We start from the raw sequence: 24,103 nt of genomic DNA on the forward strand, positions 1-24,103 counted from the left end.
TGTGGTGAAATATTTGAGTTAATTGGTTCGGAATTTATATTGAATTTCTGATATTCAACTACGCATTATTGAAATGCGATATATTTGTTACGCAGTTTCAATATTACTTTTTGGTGTTCGTACAATTCTATTTTTCGTGGATACTTGTTTTCTCTACTTCCACGATTGCAGCCTTGAACACTTTTACATAGGTGCCAGAGCGCAGTCTCCGTAGCGATATTACGACACGGCGTCAGTTCGGGCAATGCTCCAAGCTTCAATAATTATATTGAGTATTTGTTTGGGCGCATGCAATGCAGGCCACGCCTTATCTTGACTACCATTCACCAGGAAAACAATCCTCAATTTTATGGAATTCCTATATGTCACAATGGAAAAACTGATAAATTTCTGTCAAATTGACCTTACCTCCGGTTTAATTTTGTCATGGTTAAATATGAGTTCAAACGAGTCTGGTTATAACCTGCAATTTATAAGACCTATATACTGGAAGTTTCGTTTGATAGAGGGTTCTTATCCACTTGGAATCGAACATTGATATTCTGTTGGACTAAAAAAAAATAAATTATAGTTTTGGACATTCGTAATGTGCCTAATTACTAAAACTTATATGGGAAGTAAAATTCCACCACAAAAGTTTATCAGGATTGTTCCTCCTTATTAGGAGGTATGAGGTATAACAAATATAAAAAATAATAAAATTGCATTTGAATAGGAAAGTTAACAGGATATCCTGGCTTTTAGATTATAACCTTGGTCTATCGTCTTAATTCAATAATCCGAATTTCTTGGTTTGGAGTAACCAAGAAAATTTTCTTCGTGGTTGGTGGATAACCAAATACGTCAATACTAGCCAAAACTACTTTCCTAAAAGTAGTTGCTAGTAGGACCCTAGTTATTTTTGGTTGCTCTTGGTCTTCAATGAATAATCAAATTCTGCCTTTGGTCATCGAGTCCAAGTATACCCACATTTTTTCCTTTATTAGACCAGTATCTATTTTTGCTCGTCCAATTATGAAAGCAAAAAAAAAAGGTAATTTTCCGTTCAATCTCCAAACTGAGGAGTATTCATCTGGTCCACTGAGCCAGGCAAAGCCTCCTGCCTCAAGGGGAACGAAGGTCATATTTCCGCCTGGTAACAGTAACGGTGGACAAAGAACCAGTTTAATCGTGTATTGATTCAAACGCGGCTAGGCGGGTATTTTTTTCTTCGATTGTTTTCAATCTGAATCTTTTTGATGGAATAAACTGTAAGTGCTGAGGGTGTACTCAGAAACTTTTGGAAAGCAATCCAATTTTGGATCTAGTTGATCAATTAATCTATAATTTCGTACCAAAACTTGGAGGTATTTCGTGGAAAGGAAAATAAACTGAAGTGAGACAGACGAACAAACGGAACTGTGCGCATGTGTACTAACGATTGGCAACGATGCTCCCGTAGTCAGTGTTGTTCGGTTTTCTGTATTGGATGTCCGAGAATTTTAACGGTAGTTATTCTCATCGTCCCAAACTTAACCTAACTTTGAAAGACGTTTTGTGGCGGGTATACATAGTGGCCACTTTCGATGTCATATTATTATTCTTTTGAATAATTGCGAAAAGAACATAGAATTTTAATTCTGTGACATATATTTTAATGATCTTGTCGCAAAATTTGAAATAATGTCAGCTGTTGAACCCTGTTTGGAAACCACGGAGATATCGGAAACAAATGAATTAATGGAATCTTTTGAGACTGTAGACGAAGACAAGGATTCAGACGAAGAAAGTTTTCATTTATTTTTAGAAGGAGACGAGGATCATAATAAATCTGATGATAAAATAACAGATGATGACACAAATACTGATAATAATTTTGGAAAGGAGGAGAACAATCAAGAATGTTTTCTGGAAGGAGAACTTAATAATGAAAGGGTAAATATTGAAGAGAAGCAACAGGATGATGTTGACGAATTGACAACTTCTTGTAACACTACTGATGAAGCTACTCTTTCCCAAAAAGAAAATACAGAAGAAACGGAAGTTGTAAATGCCTCCGATAATTCAGAAGAAAAGCCTTCTGAAAATGAAAACCTTGCATCTGATTCTATTACTAGCAATAATGAAGAAAGTGCAGCTGTAATAGAACATTCTGTTTCAGAAACTATTGATGAAAAATTGGAAGCCGAAGCACCAATTGAAAATGAAGATGATATTTTGAATAAACATGCTTGTGAAAATTCTGAAGAAATAGGTAACAGTGTGGAAGAATTAGATCCAAATATTGAAGAAAGTTTGTTAAATGAATGTGATGAAACTGAAACTGATGATAATCCAAAAAAAAGTGGTGAAGTTGAAATCGAAACAAATTCAAGTGCAAGTGAAGTAAAGCAAACTGAAGTGACTGAAAGTGTGGTAAATGTGAAACCAGACAAACCGGAGCAAAACCTTCCAGGTGATAGTGAATGTAATGGCAACGATAGGATCAAAGAGATTAAAGAAAACAGTGACAAAAATGCTGTTTCACTTTCCAACTCGCAAAAGTGTGATGAAAATAGTTCGAATAGTTCAAATCCTGATACAGATGACCTTCTTGACATCTCTATGATCAAAGATTCAGCTCAAGATGATGCAGATATCGCAGAAGATGCTTTTCAGTTGGAACAAGAAAATGAAGAATCAAGTTCAAAAGGTGTGGAAAATATGGAGAATATAGATGATTCTTCTAATTCAGGAAACTCAGATGAAGATGGCAAAGCAGAATCTGAAACATCTGAAACTTTACAAAACGATTTATCTGATTCTGAAAAAGAGAAGGACACACCAGAAAGTGATAAGGAGGAAACAGAAACCAAAATCGATGAATGTGTTAATGGTGACAATGTTGCAGAAAATGAAGATTCCGTAAGTTCACAAAATTGTGAAAATACAACAGAGAAGGCAGCTAAAAGACCCCTCTCAAGTTGTGATTTAGAACCATCTTCTAAAAGAATTAGGTTAGTAGAAACCTATTTAGATGATACTGAAATGGATTCTTGGGATATTACTGAACTCCAATCCCTCATTTCTTTCTCTAAATTTATGACAAAGTCTCATTTGAAAAAATTAACTAGAACTGATTTGGAAGAATTTTGTATTCAAAAACTTTGTGAGGCAATTTTGCATAAAAGTGAACTTGGAGAGACAAATCATCAACTTAAAATTCAAGAACAAACTATAGAGACTCTGAGGAGAGAACAAGCAGTAATAACTAAACAAATTAAAGATTTAGAAATTGTCAATAAAAAATTGATGCATGAAATTTTAGCTTCGAATGGTCTAAAACCCATCCTTCCTGTTAAAATAACCCGGTCAGTGGGATTACAGGTGAGATTGCCTGGCCCAAATGATACAAATGCTGTTAAACGTAGATCATTGCCTACCCCAAATAAAGGTCCTGTTCCACAAAATCAGGCTAATGCTGCAAAGGTACGAATAACTCCAAATGCTAATCCTAATCGAGTTGTAACTCAGCCCAGTCCGCAGAAACAGACAACACCAATTTTGAACACAGCATTGAGAACTAGAACTCCTTTGAAATCTAATAATATAGTACAAAGGCCACCTATTGCACCAAAGCAAGCTCCCCCTGAAAAGAGGCAAAGAACATCTGGTTCTTTTATCGACTTGACAGATGAAGATGATAAGAGAACAAACAAAACAAATCCGAAATCTATGGTACCACAAGGAGTTCGAATAAACACTGTTCCTAAGACAACTATTTCAAATATGCTGCCTACAGTTGTAACAACATCTACTACTCCACAGCTTATGTATGTAGTACAGCCCAACTCCCAATTAAAACAAGGAGTTTTAACAACTTCGGCTGGCCAGAAAGCTGTTCTTCTGAATTTCCAGCCATCTAATGGGGTAATTAATACTTTAAATAATTCATCTGTATCTGTAATACCTAAAATATCTGCTACCCCATTGAAACCTAAACCTACTGTTCAGAATAGTTCTCTATTGAAAGCTAACAAACATCCAGCTCCCTTACCTTGTCCTCCAGCTGTTCAAGGTCCTAATGATAAATCCCTTAAAGCAATACCACCTAGACCTGTACTTTCTATTCGAAAAACAACCACTGGTATTATTTTACAATGGAGGATGCCTTATGACCTTAGACCATACGAACCTATTGCAAGTTATCAACTTTTTGCCTACCAAGAAACTTGTGCTGTTCCAAATACAGAAATGTGGAAGAAGGTTGGTGATGTTAAGGCTATGGCCCTACCAATGGCTTGTACATTGACTCAGTTTGTTGACAAAAATAAGTATTACTTTGCTGTGAGACCAGTGGATATTCACAAAAGGATAGGAAAATTTAGTCATCCTGTATTATCAGAATGAGCATCCTATTCGTTTAATTATTGATAATTTTATGTAGTATTAGGTTTCTATCGATTAATTTATAAATTGAATGCAATGTAAAAATCTTACCAAATGAAATTAGGAAAATTGTATAATATTTATCTCATAAATCGTATCAATGCTGTCAGATTTGATAATTTGTGTCAACTTTCTAAGTGATACCTAATTATATTGCATTTTTTATGTGAAATGATTTTTTCACAAAAAAATAAAATCTCTTTCATAAGTTCATTGCTGCTGAACTGGTAAGAAAGGTCTTCTTTGTTTTGAATTAAAATTTCTGTTCTAAATAAAGCTTGTACATACGTTTTCACTGTGTATATATTAAATTTATTTTCCTTTTCTTCCCCCAGGTGAAAACAATTATTGTATTTATTGTCTAAAGTAATGAAAGTTCTGAAAAAATAGAGTGTTAAGTCAAAAAAAATTCTTTCATTTTTGTTCTTATTGTATATTGTAATTTTTTTTTGTGTGCTTATGCATTTATAAGGAATTTTCATGGTAAAAATAGGATAACTCAGAATGTATATTCATTGATTACTTTTTTGGTTTCAATTATTGTCGGTGTGAAATCTGTTGCAATGACAAAAAGTAAATCTTGTTCATTTTTTACTTTTGATGAGTACCAAGTTATATTATGAATAAAAATAATATGGTAATTCCGCTATTTTATCTAAAGATTTAAACCGAAGGATTCAAATATGTAATAAATTATATGATAAATAACTTTCATTATATACCTTTATATATACTTCAATGTAAATCTATTTTTTATATAGCCTAATGTCACTAAATATATGAATAGAGCAAGGGGCAACAGGAAATTGTATTAGTGACGCCATCTAACAGATTCGATATAAACCTGGAATTTCGAGATATTTAGTACAGAGACGAAGTTCTCAAAATGAATCCCAAATTTAACCCTTTTTGCTAGCTGATAATCATTGATATAGAGGCATATATTTGTGTAGGGAATACAAAATACCAAAAACACGGATCAATATCACCCAATTTTAGCTTTTTTTTTTAGATTAAAGCCATGTAGATCTTGTATATCCAAATTATAAGAGTGAATTATTAAAGTAATTTACTTGTTAAAATTATATAGCGATCAGCAATACAGTTAAAATGGAAACAACAAATGTTTTCTATGACATTCGAAAAAAATACTATAATAGAAAAAGGTGAATCAAGTGTTTGCATATGAAACTTCCCCATTTGTATTAATAATTCATTACCAAAAATTAGATTGAAAATAATATCATATTTTTTGTGGTATATAGATCCAATATAATAACAACCTTTTTTTTCAATCCTATTAGCCAAATACATTAAAAAAAAATAGCAATTCAAGATCAGCAACCACCCTGAGAATTTGATTTGATTATTAGATTTTTCCATTCGAGAGTCATCGTTTTTACGGCCGGCCGAACCTAATTAAATTTGATCACAGATTAGTCATCAGTTGGTCGAACCTTATTGTTTTAGACCCTTCAAATTTTCAAGCTAAAGGCGTGCGCTCTGTTTCGCTTCCTGAGTCTAGATAGTTTAGAAGAGTAAGGCTGGTCGGCCTATTATTAGGGTTTGATCGTCTGCATAATGAATTATCTACTAAAATTGAGCATATTAAATCTAATTTTGAATGATCATATTTGATATCTCACATACCGCGTTATATTGATATTCTGCACAGATTATATTTTTCATTTATATGTTGCGAGCGCCATCTCGCGGACACATCATCAAACTTAACTTTATGTTCAAGATTCCTCATGTCTCACAATACAAGGATTCATGAATAAACAAGGTTCTCAATAGATGGAATCGTTGGAAGAATTCTAGTTTCTGTAACTCATTTTTCGGAAAGACTACGTTTCGTTACAGAAAACAATACTTTTGTCCCCCAGGAAATAATCTAATAATACCGAAGGTCACCCGCAAAGAACATCTGGTTATTTCATCAACTTATCAGATGAAGATGATCAAAAAACACAAAAATTCTGAATTCTTTCGAGCTAAAATATGTGGGGGTAATTTTAGTCTCTACAGGTAGTAGATACCTACATATTGCTCAATATTTGAAGTTGATAATGTATTGATTTCGTCAGTTTTATGTAGTGCGGACAATTCGTGAACACGATAACTCTCAAACGGAACAACTATAGATATAATACGACCAATTAGGTATATCTTCTTTTTTAGCGGTACCAATCCTGACTTTACTGGTCGTTTGTTCCTCCGTATGAGATAAAAGATTCTAATCAGAAAATACGCTGACAGAAATGCCACGCGCCTATAAGGAAGGGTCTCTAAGGTGTTGGGTTTTTTAGGGGTTTTGTCCTTACCTCAATAGGGTCATTACAGGCAAATAACATGAGCATATTATGCTCAACAGTTACATCCTTGGTCTTGCACAAGGGGCAACCAGTTAATTCCACTCGATTTAAACGTTTACAGAACAGTTTGTACACCAGGCTCCTCTGAAGGGGTAGGAGTTTTTTGACCTCAGGCTTAGAGAACGACCTCCCAATAAGAAGTCTCGAATGCCTGAGTTCTCAGTTCACTTCCTGTGCTCCATTCAAAGAAAATTTTGCTTTCTAGCCATCTCATAGCGAACTCCTGACAGATGGAAAGCGCCAGACAGTGGCGTACCCAGACATAAGCCTTGGGAGGGATAAAGAAAAAAAATTGGTTATTCGTTGCCGATGTCCTTTGAATTTACATACACTTCTTGATAATTATTTTCACCTGTCGAAGTGTCAGCTGTAGTATTCAAACTCCGAAAAACTGTAAGATTCGCCTGCATCAATTTTCCTTCTTTTGAAGAAGTTTTCCAAAAAAGTTTGCTTACTCATAATAAGATTTTGATTCGTTTTTGAGATGATACAACACGCATTAAAAGTTAAACACGGAATATAATATCATCTCGTCCACATCAAAACTAGTCAACAACAGAATATGCTAAACCTACAGAGTGAAAAATGAAAATGTTAACGCAGTAAGTAATGGAATCCAAACAAGGGTGGTCTTGTCCTAGCCTTAAATTTTGAGGGGGGGGGGGGGGGGTTTGTCGTCGTTATGGGCTTCAAGTAAGTTTTTTATGGGGCAATTTCGTACCTCGTCTGCTTGAAACGCATATTTATTCTCTGGTGGTTCCATTTTGGGGGGGTCATGACCCCTATGACTTCCCCCTGGGACCGCGCTTGAATTCAAACTGCCAACGAAAGGATAATTTGACGTAATATTATATTATTTATTTACTATTAGGGTCCTTAAAAAAATTCAGAAAGCTCCTGAGATCAAGTCATTATTTTTCTCGATTTTTTTCAATTAATTTAGTATGAAAAAGCAGAACGATTACTACATATTATGTTGAAGAAAGTGAATGAGATTTTGTTGTTTTTGAAATTCAAAATAATTGAGCATTCGAATAAAATCAAATGTCGCTCTTAATTTATAGATAGTCAAGTATAGCTATGTACCTACTTGCAGTCTCTGTTTGAGAAAGCATATTACAAGGACGGTTGGTGAACTTATATGAATATAGTGCTTTGAAAGACGTACCTACCTATTTCCATTGCAACATTCTTATTGCATAATGCACAACAAAGATTTATAGGAATATCTAAAACCAAGTAGCTTTTTAAACTCTGAAAAACAAAAATTACAGTGAGTTACCCTTTTATGCCTTATTTTCTTTGTTAATGTTTTTTCTGAAAAAAACATATTCTGAAATTGTATTCTTTGAATATTTTTCTTGAAGAAATGGTACCTACTCCTGATGAATCATGAAAAAATCAACCGATACTTTTTTCAAGAGAAAGCATCATCCCCAAGGTCCATAGATTACAGTCTAAATCTATAGACCTTGCATCATATAGATTATAGAATATGGAGAACCGACCAACGACCAAACCTTTCAGCGCTGGCCCTTAGTATAAATATATTATTTCAATACTCAGTGCTGTTGGTTGAAAAAACAGTGTACCTATTGCCTGATGAAGTGGTGATGAAACAGTAACAAAGTCCACAAAGAAAGACAGAACACATCCAGTTCTCCTAATTAACTCTTATAAAATCTAAGCTTGTGCGATGAGAAGTTTCACAGAGGCCTAGGAGAGTCGAGATTGAAAATAGGATCCTAAAATAAATATAAATCAAATTACAAACCTAAATTAGCAATATCAAAAGCCGAAGAAAGAAATAAATATTAATTTTTGTGGAATTATGCTACATAGAAATAATAATAACCAATAATAAATTATTGGTGCGTATACTTGAAGCAACAATTTTAAATATTCACAAGAAATAGTTCATTATGAATCTAACCTAATTGAAGGCTGAAGGCACAACGAAAAATGTAGGTAACTGTTTATGAGTATACTTGGCTGACAACAGAAAGATTCACCTTACAAAGGCTACAAGTGTTTTTCAACAAAAATCTATACAACTTGAGTTAATCATCGTTTTAATTAGGTAGGTGCCTAAACATCTTTCAATTCGAATAGGTACGAGCAGAATATAAAATTTCCTAAAACCAACAGCCTCCCGCTTGGTTTGGTATTGCAGACATACGCCTAGGAATCAGGAATGTGAAAGGTATCAATCAAAATCAAGAATAGCAACACCAACAATCGGTAGGTTGTTGCAGGTTGATTACAAGTTTTCTTCCTTGACTTGGCACTGCGCATTAACGTTATAAGGGGAGGAGACAACTAGCGCCGATGCGGGGATTGAACTGAAGTTACCGCCATTGTTGATCTATCCATGGAGTTGTAAAGTGTTGTTATATTTTCTCAGCTGGAATCCTCACGGGGAAAGATGGGTTACTAAGTTTAATTAAGTTTGCACACGCAAGTGTGCCAGTACAATATATAATAATGACGTGAGTACCTTAATTTATTTTAAGCATACAGAAATGTCTTTAACTGGAGCAACGTGTCGAAATACTGAATTTAAGGTGTGAATTGAATTGTAGATAACTGTGAATGAGCCGTGTTCTTCGTTGATTTTGAACGTGATAGTTCTGAATGTGATTATTGTCAATTTTGATAATGGTTGTCAATGACAACCGGTATTTGTAAACAACTTGAAAATCACTATTTTCTGAATTAAAGATTTGTTGTGCCGTTTCCAAGCAACTATGTACAGTACCTACTGCAAATTTGGAAAGAACGAGTGCTTCCACCAAATCTACGATTTGGAGAAATAAGAGATAATTTAGTATTTAAATTGCAAGAGGGCAAAAGTCATTGGTTTTATCCTATAATCTTCTTCCTGGGCGCCAAGCTTGTTTATTTTAAGAATAGCACGTGTTATTTCAACTTGGATTAACCTTACGATTCTCGACAATTTCTGGAATTACTTATTTTCATGTGATACATTGATTAAATATGTACAAATGTTGTTTTTGATAGAGATAAGTTCAATAGTCAGTTTGACATCGTAAGGTTTAATTCCCCGCTGGATTAACATCAAAAAGCACCGATAATTTCATTGGAGAAGTTTCAAGTTTTTATAAATTTTCCCATACTGTATGCAAGTTAATTTGTAATGTTGATGTTGAAATAAGCTTAACTTTATTGTTCATCCTCGAAATAAGTCCTACAATATCCCTATACTGTTATATCAACATAGTATGTATTTCATTTTCACTAACACAGTTTTCACAGTTTGTACAATGTTCAATATCAGTTAGAATTTCTGAACTGATCAATATTTCATATTCAAGAAAGAGCAATCCGGTTTCTTAGCACATTGCAAAGTATGGGCAATATATTATCATCCATCTAAAAGTTCTTAGGCAAATACTGCAAGGTTTTAGAGATTTCAACCCTGGGGAGATGGAAAAATTTAGTTACGAGCGTTTCAAAATTGTTATCATTTTTACCAAATTTCGTCCCGATGCTATAATCAGTTCATAAGAAAAAAATCGAAATAGCTGAATTGTTCTATCCTTTCTATCTTGACAAGAAATGTAAATTCTAGAGAAATGTATATATGACAAATTATACTTATTTTCAGTTCAAGAACCGCTCACAAAGTAAAGATATCCATTTATGAATCACCCTGTATAGCATTCGGTATTCATTGGGAGACAATTGAACATATTGACGTAATTGGAACCACTTGCAAAATATTTTCATCAATATCTAGAGCTGGTATTCACCAACTTATTGTGTTAGTGTTACAATGCATTTGCGGCAATTGTTTCAGTTAAACTTTGAAACTCATAATCCTAGTGATGAGACTCAGATAAGAATAGTCAATGATAATAATCTTCTCTTACATTTTTTGAGTTTTTCTTCTGATACGCACATATTGCTCTGAATGACATTTACACTTCGCCAATAAATTAACGCACATCTAAGGCAGAAGTTCTGATGGGGGGCACATTAGACCATTAGGTCTCAGTGAAACGAAACCTCCTTAATTAAATCTAATTAAGGCAGAAGTTTAAGATACATTTTCGTTGAAACTACATGTCCGATTTGGACTTTTTTTATGACAGGTTATTTCCTCCCGAACGTTAGCGTTTTGCCTAATTTTCAGTGGTGCGTTAATTTAGTGGCGGAGTGTATTAGGCATAGTGATTATGAATGTACCGGGTTTTTCACCATAATTTGACCCCCCTTTAACTCTGTTACTAAAAGAGGTACGAAAAAAAGTTTTCTACAAAAGTTTCACGAAATCTACTAGTGTTTTTTAAATCGATTTCACAAAACGAAATATATATAGGGTGGGCAACATATTGATTGCAACTTCATTTTTTCAAATGGAACACCCTGTACATTTTTCTATATTTGACTAGCTCTTTTTCCCCTGGCTTCGAATATATAACATATGTTTGGTCTATCTCTCTTATTCTGAGTACCACAGAGTTTCAAATTCTAAGGACCACCTGGCATACTCAAACTCAGTAATCAGTTTTCAAGTGATAGGCTGATATAACTCAAAATGCCCTTTTTTGAGTTATATCGTTGGCAAAGATATGACATACGTTTTTCACTATAAATTGGAATTGGATGATTTGGATACAACTCCATATATTCTCTCTTTGTAGTTTTCTTATTTTTATTGCTCTTCACATGAAGTGGAAATATTTCAAATTTTTCCGCTTCTGTGTAACGCATATTCGATGAATAGTTTCATTCAATGACAAACGTATGTCATATCGTTGCCAACAAGATAACTCAAAAAAAGGCATTTTGAGTTATATCAGCCTACCACTTGAAAACTGATTACTGAGCATGCCAGGTGGTTCTTAAAATTTGAAACTCTGTGGTACTCGGAATAAGAGAGATAGACCAAACATATGTTATATATTCGAAGTCAGAGGAAAAAGAGCTAGTCAAATATAGAAAAATATACAGGGTGTTCCATTTGAAAAAATGAAGTTGTAATCAATATGTTACCCACCCTGTATATATTTCGTTTTGTGATATCAATTTGAGAAACACTAGTAGATTTCCTGAAACTTTTGTAGAAAACTTTTTTTTGTACCTCTTTTAGTAACAAAGTTGAAGGGGGGGTCAAATTATGGTGGAAAACCCGGTACAACATTCGATTTGGTTAGATGAAGCAAATGAAGTATCAGACGAAATGAAGAATATCTCAATGAAAATAAATAATGCGCCAGAAATAATTCAAGATATGTCGGTAAGTCTCTTATCGAAAGTAGTTTGAGATCTCATCTGGTATCGTAAGCCAAGATGAAACTATTCCATTTAACCTTTCACGTCTCCAATCGTTGGAAAATGACCCCCTTTTGTACATTCACGTTTCCTTTTTGAATCTCTGAGAATGATAGCAACTATAGGCATCAAAAGATAAGTATAGTGGATGCATTTCATAGTTGAAAACCTTAAATGTCATCCGTATCGATTTTTGGTTCAAATTTTATTTTGCTTCTTATTGGATGGTAGATAATAATAACGCCGGTAAGGTTAGCTCCCGGCCGGCCAGCTCCACAGGCACCATTCATTCCACAACGGTCAAACACACTTTCGTCATTTTCGATATTTGAATTGAATTTCTAGATGCGTGAATGTAATAAATTGAGGTTCATCTTATAGAGAAATGAAAGATCTAGCGAGTAGTAATTTTTCGTTTACATAAGCTACATATAGGGATCAATTTCAGGATGGAATTGAAGAATTTCATGACGGCCGAAGAGATTTTCATAATTTTTATATTTTCCGAATGAGCGGCCAAAGATGAAATTTAGTCCATGTTATGAAGGATTGAAAAAGCCATTAATATTGTTTTTTTGGTTCACATTGGGTATCTCTAAAGGCCCAGCTCCACGACATGAATTGAATGATATCATGCCGGCCGGATAGTTTTTCGTGTTTTTCATGTTTTTCGAATGAGCGGCCAAAGATGAAATCAAGTCCATGGTATGAAAGATTGAAAAAGCCATAAGTATTGAAATTTTTATTCTCATTGGTTAACCCTATGACCCAGCTCCACGACCTGAATAGTCTGATATCGTGCCAGCCGGATAGTTTTTCGTGTTTTTCATGTTTTTCGAATGAGCGGCCAAAGATGACATTTAGTCCAGGTTATGAAGGATTAAAAAAGCCATAAGTATTGAAATTTTCATTTTCATTGGTTACCCCTAAGGCCGCAGCTCCAGGACATGAATTGTATGGTATCATTCCGGCCGGATAGTTTTTCGTGTTTTTCATGTTTTTTGAATGAGCGGCCAAAGATGAAATTTGGTCCATGTTATGAAGGATTGAGAAAGCCATGAATATTGAAATATTCCTTCAATTTGGTTAACCCCAAGGACCCAGCTCCACGACCTGAATAGTATGTTATCATGCCAGCCGGATAGTTTTTCGTGTTTTTCATGTTTTTCGAATAAGCGGCCAAATATGAAATATTGTCCATGTTATGAAGGATTGAAAAAGCCATAAGTATTGAAATTTTCATTCACATTGGTTACCCCTAAGGCCCCAGCTCCACGACATGAATTGTATGATATCATGCCGGCCGGATAGTTTTTCGTGTTTTTCATGTTTTTCGAATGAGCGGCCAAAGATGAAATTTAGTCCATGTTATGAAGGATTGAAAAAGTCATTAATATTGTTTTTTTGGTTCACATTGGGTATCTCTAAAGGCCCAGCTCCACGACTTGAATTGTATGATGTCATGCCGGCCGGATAGTTTTTCGTGTTTTTCATGTTTTTTGAATGAGCGGCCAAAGATGAAATTTGGTCCATGTTATGAAGGATTGAGAAAGCCAAGAATATTGAAATGTTCCTTCAATTTGGTTAACCCCAAGGACCCAGCTCCACGACCTGAATAGTATGTTATCATGCCAGCCGGATAGTTTTTCGTGTTTTTCATGTTTTTTGAATGAGCGGCCAAAGATGAAATTTGGTCCATGTTATGAAGGATTGAGAAAGCCATGAATATTGAAATGATCCTTCAATTTGGTTAACCCCAAGGACCCAGCTCCACGACCTGAATAGTATGTTATCATGCCAGCCGGATAGTTTTTCGTGTTTTTCATGTTTTTTGAATGAGCGGCCAAAGATGAAATTTGGTCCATGTTATGAAGGATTGAGAAAGCCATGAATATTGAAATGTTCCTTCAATTTGGTTAACCCCAAGGACCCAGCTCCACGACCTGAATAGTATGTTATCATGCCAGCCGGATAGTTTTTCGTGTTTTTCATGTTTTTCGAATAAGCGGCCAAATATGAAATATTGTCCATGTTATGAAGGATTGAAAAAGCCATAAGTATTGAAATTTTCATTCACATTGGTTACCCCTAAGGCCCCAGCTCCACGACACGAATTGTAAGATATCATGCCGGCCGGATAGTTTTTCGTGTTTTTCATGTTTTTCGAATGAGCGGCCAAAGATGAAATTTAGTCCATGTTATGAAGGATTGAAAAAGTCATTAATATTGTTTTTTTGGTTCACATTGGGTATCTCTAAAGGCCCAGCTCCACGACTTGAATTGTATGATGTCATGCCGGCCGGATAGTTTTTCGTGTTTTTCATGTTTTTCGAATATGCGGCCAAAGATAAAATTCAGTCCATGGTATGAAGGATTGAAAAAGCCATAAATATTGTTTTTTTGGTTCACATTGGTTACCCCTAAGGCCCCAGCTCCACGACACGAATTGTAAGATATCATGCCGGCCGGATAGTTTTTCATGTTTTTCGAATAAGCGGCCAAAGATGAAATTTAGTCCATGTTATGAAGGATTGAAAAAGCCATTTATATTGTTTTTTTGGTTCACATTGGGTATCTCTAAAGGCCCAGCTCCACGACTTGAATTGTATGATGTCATGCCGGCCGGATAGTTTTTCGTGTTTTTCATGTTTTTCGAATATGCGGCCAAAGATAAAATTCAGTCCATGGTATGAAGGATTGAAAAAGCCATGAATATTGTTTTTTTGGTCCACAGTGGTTACCCCTAAGGCCCCAGCTCCACGACTTGAATTGTATGATGTCATGCCGGCCGGATAGTTTTTCGTGTTTTTCATGTTTTTCGAATATGCGGCCAAAGATAAAATTCAGTCCATGGTATGAAGGATTGAAAAAGCCATAAATATTGTTTTTTTGGTTCACATTGGTTACCCCTAAGGCCCCAGCTCCACGACACGAATTGTAAGATATCATGCCGGCCGGATAGTTTTTCATGTTTTTCGAATAAGCGGCCAAAGATGAAATTTAGTCCATGGTATGAAAAATTGAAAAAGCCATAAATATTGTTTTTTTGGTTCACATTGGGTATCTCTAAAGGCCCAGCTCCACGACTTTAATTGTATGATGTCATGCCGGCCGGATAGTTTTTCGTGTTTTTCATGTTTTTCGAATGAGCGGCCAAAGATGAAATTTAGTCCATGTTATGAAGGATTGAAAAAACCATAAATATTGTTTTTTTGGTTCACAGTGGGTACCTCTGAAGGCCCAGCTCCACGACTTGAATTGTATGATGTTATGCCGGCCGGATAGTTTTTCGTGGTTTTTATGTTCTTCGAATAAGCGGCCAAAGATGAAATTTAGCCCATGTTATGAAAAATTGAAAAAGCCATAAATAGTGAAATTTTCGTTCACATTGGTTACCTCTAAAAGCCCAGCTCCACGACTTGAATTGTATGATATCATGCCGGCCAGATAGTTTTTCGTGTTTTTCATGTTTTTCGAATGAGCGGCCAAATATGAAATTTGGTCCATGTTATGAAGAATTGAGAAAGCCATGAATATTGAAATTTTCATTCACTTTGGTTAACCCCAAGGGCACAGCTCTACGACCTGAATAGTATGATATCGTGCCGGCCGGATAGTTTTTCATGTTTTTCATGTTTTTCGAACAAGCGGCCAAAGATGAAATTTAGTCCATGTTTTGAAGGATTGAAAAAGCCATAAATTTGAAATTTTCGTTTCCATTGGTTACCCCTAAGGCCCCAGCTCCACGACCTGAATAGTCTGATATCGTGCCGGCCGGATAGTTTTTCGGGATTTTCATGTTTTTCGAATGAGCAGCCAAAGTTGAAAGAGATCGGTGACCGAAATTAAAATTTTTCTTACAAAAAAAAAGCAATGCTGATGCCGAATATTTATACGGATTATACGATAAGATTCGGCAAGTGTGTGCAATTATCCATCTGTGGCACTGAAATATCCAGCCCTCAAAGAGTCCGACGAATATTTATTTATTCTCCTTCATCTGAATGTACTAAACAAAAACAAACGATTCAGAGCAATCCGAGAGGTCGTCGGTGAAACCAGAACGTCCTAATAGAAGCAATTTTGCAACAAAATACAGATTAAGATATTCACTTGGTCCGTTTTCTGACTGATCGAGCGATATTTCGAAAACTACAATAGCTATAGGCTTCCCGTTTTTTCAGTTTAATTTGTGCTGAAAGGTTTTTGCTTATAACGTATTTAGGAAGTTGTCATTGATTGTATTATAATATTTGGGAAATTAGTAATTTGAAATTATTGCATGATATATATTTTATGTGCACCAAGTTCCGTTACATTTTTTCAGGGTTTCGATATTCATGGGCGGATAATTACCCCCATTACCCCCCTCTCTTAAATCCGCCCTTGACATTTTGTGAAGTATGAATTGCAACCAAAACACTTACTATGCAATTCAAAAAACGAAGAAACATTTGAAATAAGTTTTTTCTTATAAAAAACATCGAGTTTTTAAAACAAAAAATTCATCTACTTCTGATATGTGGAGTTTGTACAGACATTTAATTTTTTGAAGGATTATTAAATAATGTAAAAGAAGTCACAAAATGTTAATGTTTTTGTTGTTATCATTAAAAAAAAACAAGTATGTGCTTTATTTGTATTCTAAATAGAATAGAATAGAAATCTACTTCTGATATGTGGAGTTTGTACAGACATAAAATTTTTTAAAGGATTATAAAATAATGTGAAAGAAGTCACAAAATGTTAATGTTTTTGTTGTTATCAATAAAAAAAACAAGTATGTGCTATCGTTGTATTCCAAATAGAATGACACGCAATTTCCACAGACAATATACAAAAACTATCTGACCGGCATGATATCATACAATTCAAGTCGTGGAGCTGGGCCCTTAGAGGTACCCAATGTGAACGAAAAAAACAATATTTATGGCTTTTTCAATCCCTCATAACATGGACTAAATTTCATCTTTGGCCGCTTATTCGAAAAACATGAAAAACACGAAAAACTATCCGGCCGGCATGATATCATACAATTCAAGTCGTGGAGCTGGGCCTTTAGAGATACCCAATGTGAACCAAAAAAACAATATTTATGGCTTTTTCAATCCTTCATAACATGTACTAAATTTCATCTTTGGCCGCTTATTCGAAGAACATAAAAAACACGAAAAACTATCCGGCCGGCACGATATCATACTATTCCGGTGGTGGAGCTGGGCCCTTAGGGGTAACCGAAGTGAATGAAAATTTCAGTATTTATGGCTTTTTCAATCCTTCATAACATGGACTAAATTTTCTCTTTGGCCGCATATTCGAAAAATATAAAAACAAGAAAAACTATCCGGCCGGCAGGATATCATAGTTTTCAGGTCCTGGGGCTGGGCCCTTAGGGGTGACCAAAGTGAATGAAAATTTCAATATTTATGGCTTTTTCAATCCTTCATAACATGGACTGAATCTCATCTTTGGCCGCTTATTCGAAGAACATGAAAAACACGAATAACTATCCGGCCGGCATGATATCATACAATTCAAGTCGTGGAGCTGGGCTTTTAGAGGTACCCAATGTGAACCAAAAAAAAATATTTATGGCTTTTTCAATCCTTCATACCATGGACCAAATTTCATCTTTGGCCGCTTATTCGAAGAACATAAAAACCACGAAAAACTATCCGGCCGGCACGATATCATAATATTCAGGTCTTGGAGCTGGGCCTTTAAGGGTAACCAAAGTGAATGAAAATTTCAATATTTATGGCTTTTTCAATCCTTCATAACATGGACTAGATTTCATCTTTGGTCGCTCATTCGAAAAACATGAAAAACACGAAAAACTACCCAGCCGGCACGATATCATAGTATTCAGGTCGTGGGGCTGGACCCTTAGGGGTGACCAAAGTGAATGAATATTTATGGCTTTTTCAATCCTTCATAACATGGACTAAATTTCATCTTTGGCCGCTTATTCGAAGAACATAAAAAACACGAAAAACTATCCGGCCGGCACGATATCATACTATTCAGGTCTTGGAGCTGGGACCTTAGGAGTAACCAAAGTGAATGAAAATTTCAATATTTATGGCTTTTTCAATACTTCATACCATGGACTAAATTTTATCTTTGGCCGCATATTCGAAGAAAATAAAAAACACGAAAAACTATCCGGCCGGCACGATATCATACTATTCAGGTCTTGGAGCTGGGCCGTTTGGGGTAACCAAAGTGAATGAAAATTTCAATATTTATGGCTTTTTGAAATTTTCGTTTCCATTGGTTACCCCTAAGGCCCCAGCTCCACGACCTGAATAGTCTGATATCGTGCCGGCCGGATAGTTTTTCGGGATTTTCAAGCTCGGCCTTTAGAGGTACCCAATGTGAACGAAAAAAACAATAATTATGGCTTTCTCAATCCTTCATACCATGGACTAAATTTCATCTTTGGCCGCTCATTCGAAAAACATGAAAAACACGAAAAACTATCCGGCCGGCATGATATCATACAATTCAAGTCGTGGAGCTGGTCCTTTAGAGGTACCCACTGTGAACCAAAAAAACAATATTTATGGCTTTTTCAATCCTTCATACCATGGACTAAATTTTATCTTTGGCCGCATATTCGAAGAAAATAAAAAACACGAAAAACTATCCGGCCGGCACGATATCATACTATTCAGGTCTTGGAGCTGGGCCGTTTGGGGTAACCAAAGTGAATGAAAATTTCAATATTTATGGCTCTTTCAATCCTTCATAACATGAACTAAATTTCATCTTTGGCCGCTCATTCGAAAAACATGAAAAACACGATAAACTATCCCACCGGCATGATAGCATACAATTCAAGTCGTGGAGCTGGGCCTTTAGAGGTACCCAATGTGAATCAAAAAAACAATATTTATGGCTTCTTCAATCCTTCATACCATAGACTAAATTTTTTCTTTGGCCGCATATTCGAAAAACATGAAAAACACGAAAAACTATCCGGCCGGCACGATATCATACTATTCAGGTCGTGGAGCTGGGCCCTTAGGGGTAACCAAAGTGAATGAAAATTTCAATATTTATGGCTTTTTCAATCCTTCATAACATGGATTAAATTTCATCTTTGGCCGCTCATTCGAAAAACATGAAAAACACGAAAAACTATCCGGCCGGCATGATATCATACAATTCAAGTCGTGGAGCTGGGCCTTTAGAGGTACCCAATGTGAACGAAATTTTCAATATTTATGGCTTTTTCAATCCTTCATAACATGGACTAAATTTCATCTTTGGCCGCTCATTCGAAAAACATGAAAAATACGAAAAACTACCCGGCCGGCATGATATCATACAATTCAAGTCGTGGAGCTGGGCCTTTAGAGGTACCCAAAAAACAATATTTATGGCTTTTTCAATCCTTCATACCATGGACTAAATTTCATCTTTGGCCGCTTATTCGAAGAACATAAAAAACACGAAAAACTATCCGGCCGGCACGATATCGGACTATTCAGGTCGTGGAGCTGGGGCCATAGGGTTAACCAATGTGAACAAAAATTTAAATATTTATGGCTTTTTCAATCCTTCATACCATGGACTAAATTTCATCTTTGGCCGCTCATTCGGAAAATATAAAAATCACGAAAATCTCTTCGGCCGGCATGAAATTCTTCAATTCCATCCTGAAATTGATCCCTAGATGTAGCTTATGTAAACGAAAAATTACTACTCGCTAGATCTTTCATTTTTCTATAAGATTTATTACATTCACGCATCTAGAAATTCAATTCAAATATCGAAAATGACGAAAGTGTGTTTGACCGTGGGGGAATGAATGGTGCCCGTGGAGCTGGCCGGCCGGGAGCTAACCTTACCGGCGTATAATAATAGATCAAATATAACTGGATCCTTCTTATGTAGATCATAATTATAATCAGTCCTAAAAATTCCAAAGACTGGCCCCGTTATGGAAGATTACTGCATCCACTGAAATAAGTATTGGAGCTCTATGATGATGTTTTGGGATGACTTTCCGAAATGTATTATAATAAAGGCTATATTAATAAAAGTGCATTGAGTTGCGCGTAGTTTTAGCTCTCATAATAACGCATAATGCCATGGATAATCGAGAAGTGACATATGGGAATTGGTAAACATGGGGTGTTACATGCTAGAACAACGTCACTAATGATATCCTCGAATAGCAAGGGTATGCCGACGTAATTTCTAATGATAAGGCTCATTTTCACAGAAATGGCTTCGTTAACCGGTAAAATGCGATTAGAACTCAAAATATCGCCACATGCGACATGCATGCAATACCGTTATTGAAAATTGAGAGTTAGTAAATAAATAAAACACTGTAGGATAACGTCATCCATAAAAATAAGTGTATGCCCATTTCGCACCCAAAATCATTTTCACTGGTTGGGCCTATCTCTCATCGATAATATAAGTACAAATATCTGCTCAACATGAGAATAATTGAAAAAATATACCCTTTTACAAACCGCGACATAAAATATCCATATAAATATACAGGATATTCCTAAATTATAGGTAAAAAGGAGAATGATAGATTCCTTGACTGATTTTAGGAAAAAAAGTCCTATAAACATGGGCCCGCAAACGATTTGTTTTCGAGATACAGGGTGTTTCTTGTGGTCCTACTTTTTTGTGATTATTATATCAGTTTATCGAATCTTTCTTAATCTTCGCTACAGATTGGGTAAATAAGTACTAAAACTTCTAAATTACCAGTGGACATCCAAAAAAAAGTTCTGGAAGAAAGAAGCGGGAACTATTTCAGATAAAATATCACCCTGTAGATTTGCATTCAAAATTAGCATATAACATGATGAAAACTTTGAATTGGAATATCTATGCCAAATTTAATTCGAATATCTTGTGAAGGGAAGGTGCTATGAGAAAAAAACTTTTAAAAAAATTTAACTTCAACACCCCTTATCTCGAAAACAAAGCGTTTGCAGGGCTATGTTTATAGGACTTTTTTTTTAAATGATCCAAATAATTGGTCATTTTCTTTTGTATCTTCTATTCAGGAACACCCTGTATTAAATGATCACCAAATCTATCTGAACCGACACACTTTCAAACTTTTCTCTTCATCACATATAAGAACAGTATCAACTTCAAGATTTCCAATCATCGCTGTTGAACTGACTTGTGTGTGCAAAAAAACTAGGTTGCTGTATAAACTTGTTATGACACACTTTCTCAAGCGATTACTTATTTCTTCGGCGTAGTTCTTGTGATTGAGATCTTCGTACGTTATAATTTGATGGTGAAAGAACCTGCCTAATTTTTTGTGGTGGATATTGATACTAGCGGCATATTTTAACTTCTACATGAAAAAAATTTAAATGATGCAGAACGATTAGCAAACTTAGACTCAAAAACTGCTTTTCACTACTTGACTAAAAGGAATTTTGTCAGATATTTAGCTGATTTTGATTATATGTATAAGATTCTTGTTTATAATTATGCAACTAAGGAGCCTAGAAACAAAACTTGATCATAACACAAGCCAACGAAATGAAAAAAAAAAATTGTCGTAAATCCAGAAACTGATTTCGAATGTTTTCAATGCGCTTATTTAAAAAACCCACCATATTTTTTCTTTAAGCTCTAGTTTTTCAGATACAGGTTAATTGATCCTAGTTCTGATACTAGCCAAAATTATAAAGAAATATAGATATATTAAACGGCCAAAATATGAATTCTTACTCAAATATATACCTGGAAGTATACCTGAATCAACATTCTTGTACCAGATCAATCGTCCCTGCTCAATCCCTTGCTCTAAATTACTTATTTTAGTCTTGGAAATGCCTATGATCCTCCCCTCCTGTTAGCTGTTTAATCTCTATTAATTTTAACGTCAAGAACATTGTTCTTTGGTCTTACTTGATTTAGTTTTCGCAAGCATGATTTTTTTTCTTTTATATTGCCAACATGAATGTGATGGAGTGTGCTCCAGTGAATCATATTTTGGCTCACAAATAACTACAAAAAAAAATATTCCTGTGAACATTATGATGATCCTCTTGCACATTCAATTTTTAATTTTCGACTGCATAATGTACGAATGTATAATGATGTAACCCTTCACGAAATAAGAAATGAGAGTAAAATATAAAAATGAAAATACATTACGAAAAAAGGACCAGGTAAAACCAAACTGACTTGCTTTATGAGCTAGGCCTATTTTTCAATATCAATTAGTGTTATATTTATTCCAAACATTCTTTAATTTTTATGTATCGGATTTTTAATATTTTTAATTTTTTTTTCAGGGCCATAATGGCATCTTTAATTTTATTCGCGGTCCAAGCGACATCGCAGCAATCAGCTTTTATCATAGACAATCTTTCCCCAAGCATAGTCAGTCCTGCAGTACAGACAAACGATGTCTTCTACAGTCCTGACACTACCCTCTTGGAAGCAAGAGCCCCTGTCGCCTCCCTCTGAGGTAATTATAATTGTTATAAACTTTAATTCACTTTATTTCGTTTATTGGGTAAGTATCAATAATATTCATTTCTCATGTGTTCCTTTATATGTATCAATAGACATATAAATGGGATGAATAACACTTTACTGAAAAAGTCTGGAGCCTAACCAGTAACAGTTTTTCTTTAAAATTCGACTTTATTCGTCAACATCATGATTGCTACATGTACTCCTATGCTCTCTTAACTTTTTCGCAGAAAGATTGCTCTTTGTTTTAAAAATAAGCTTCAAACTTCTTCATTAGAGCCAAATTTAAATTGCATACCACTTTTTAACCATTAATGTCAAGCGAACAGTCTAAATGAGACTTATCAAGCCACAGCTCTGCTTGAACAGTATTTTTCTCATCAACATAATTGAGAGAATGCCAAATAGTAATGATAGGATAACTCTTGATGGGGATGGTAAATGTTGAATATTTTTCAATTCAATTCCTATATTATCAAAAATTGTGGAAACTTTATTGATGGATATAATATATCATAATCCTTTCATCTATCATCTATAATTCAGAAAATAATAATAAATCTAACATCTATAAGAGCTAATTATGGAATATAATAAAGCTATAGTAGTTTTCAGCAAGTTTAAACCAATTCATTAATATGTTTCGAGAACAAGAATCATAATTTTCAATTGTACAACTATTTATGAGTGAATGAACTTTTTGGACTTTACAATTGAATAAGTGTCATTTTAATCAGCGGTTAATTAACTTCCTAATGTTTTTCATTGCTGTTTCTTTGAACAGCACCATTGCGAGAATAGTTAATTCATTGATTCGGAGAATTATATTCACACATGATAATAATTATTGTTATGATCTTATTATATCATTAAATATTCCTATAAAAAAACCTTGCGCATTTGTTCATTAAAATAAATGACGGAGAATTCCTCACAATATTACTGAATATTTATTATCAATGTTACCTCTGCAAAAAGTTATTTTTACTGGTAAGCACTCCCTTCAAGTTCTACATCAAAAGAGAACCTTGCTTTATTTTTAAATAAAGCAAAAAGGGCGAGAATTAATTTGAAGTAAATGCAAGCTACAATCCCTACAAAGTTCTTTGAAGAAACTAAGGGAACAAGAAAAAATCTGTTCGTTGAAAAACCTACTAAACCACTCTTCTAATTTTAATAAACAATCCGGCCCTGAAAAAGACTTGAACATCACTATATTAGAAAAAAAAATATGAACTGAATAATTTTCTAATGGAATTTCATCTTTATTTTAGGACTCGACATGGGTATCTTCTTCCGAAGAGAACCTCTTCTATTCTACCTTGGAGCAAGATGTAGACCTGAAATTGGAAACAGATATTTTTGGTTTGAATGATGGCGAATCCAAAGCAGATGTTGCTTCGCAGTTGCTGGAAGATCTGGAAAAATTGGTAGATCTTGATGAGTTGATCAAGGAAGGTAAGATATATGAGAAGTTCAACTCAATTGAAACTTGACTATAACAAAGCAGATGTCGATAAAAATTTTCAATGCTATAT

The 24,103-nt window shown here is 34.8% G+C and overlaps 2 protein-coding genes across 2 annotated transcripts in view; both read left to right on the forward strand.

The window, feature by feature from the left end:
* The first annotated feature begins 1,139 nt into the window (after positions 1-1,139).
* LOC123672786 (activating transcription factor 7-interacting protein 2) lies at positions 1,140-4,698 on the forward strand. The gene has a single exon (XM_045607077.1). It carries the CDS (start codon positions 1,663-1,665, stop codon positions 4,366-4,368), a length of 2,706 nt encoding a protein of 901 aa, XP_045463033.1. The 5' UTR covers positions 1,140-1,662; the 3' UTR covers positions 4,369-4,698.
* Positions 4,699-9,020: 4,322 nt separating this feature from the next.
* LOC123673608 (activating transcription factor of chaperone) overlaps positions 9,021-24,103 on the forward strand; it is a 39,969-nt gene continuing 24,886 nt past the window's right edge. The window contains exons 1-3 of the mRNA XM_045608191.1: positions 9,021-9,274; positions 22,382-22,557; positions 23,840-24,023. Of these exons, the coding sequence (XP_045464147.1) occupies positions 22,495-22,557; positions 23,840-24,023 (247 nt within the window). The 5' untranslated portion in view covers positions 9,021-9,274; positions 22,382-22,494. The remainder of the gene's footprint in view (positions 9,275-22,381; positions 22,558-23,839; positions 24,024-24,103) is intronic.

The sequence above is a fragment of the Harmonia axyridis genome, chromosome 2 (genome assembly GCF_914767665.1).
Source record: "Harmonia axyridis chromosome 2, icHarAxyr1.1, whole genome shotgun sequence".
In the NCBI taxonomy this organism is placed as follows: domain Eukaryota; kingdom Metazoa; phylum Arthropoda; class Insecta; order Coleoptera; family Coccinellidae; genus Harmonia; species Harmonia axyridis.

Bases quoted from the DNA above. Each gene is read 5' to 3' on its own strand.
- LOC123672786 (XM_045607077.1), top strand. From the start codon at position 1,663: ATGTCAGCTGTTGAACCCTGTTTGGAAACCACGGAGATATCGGAAACA.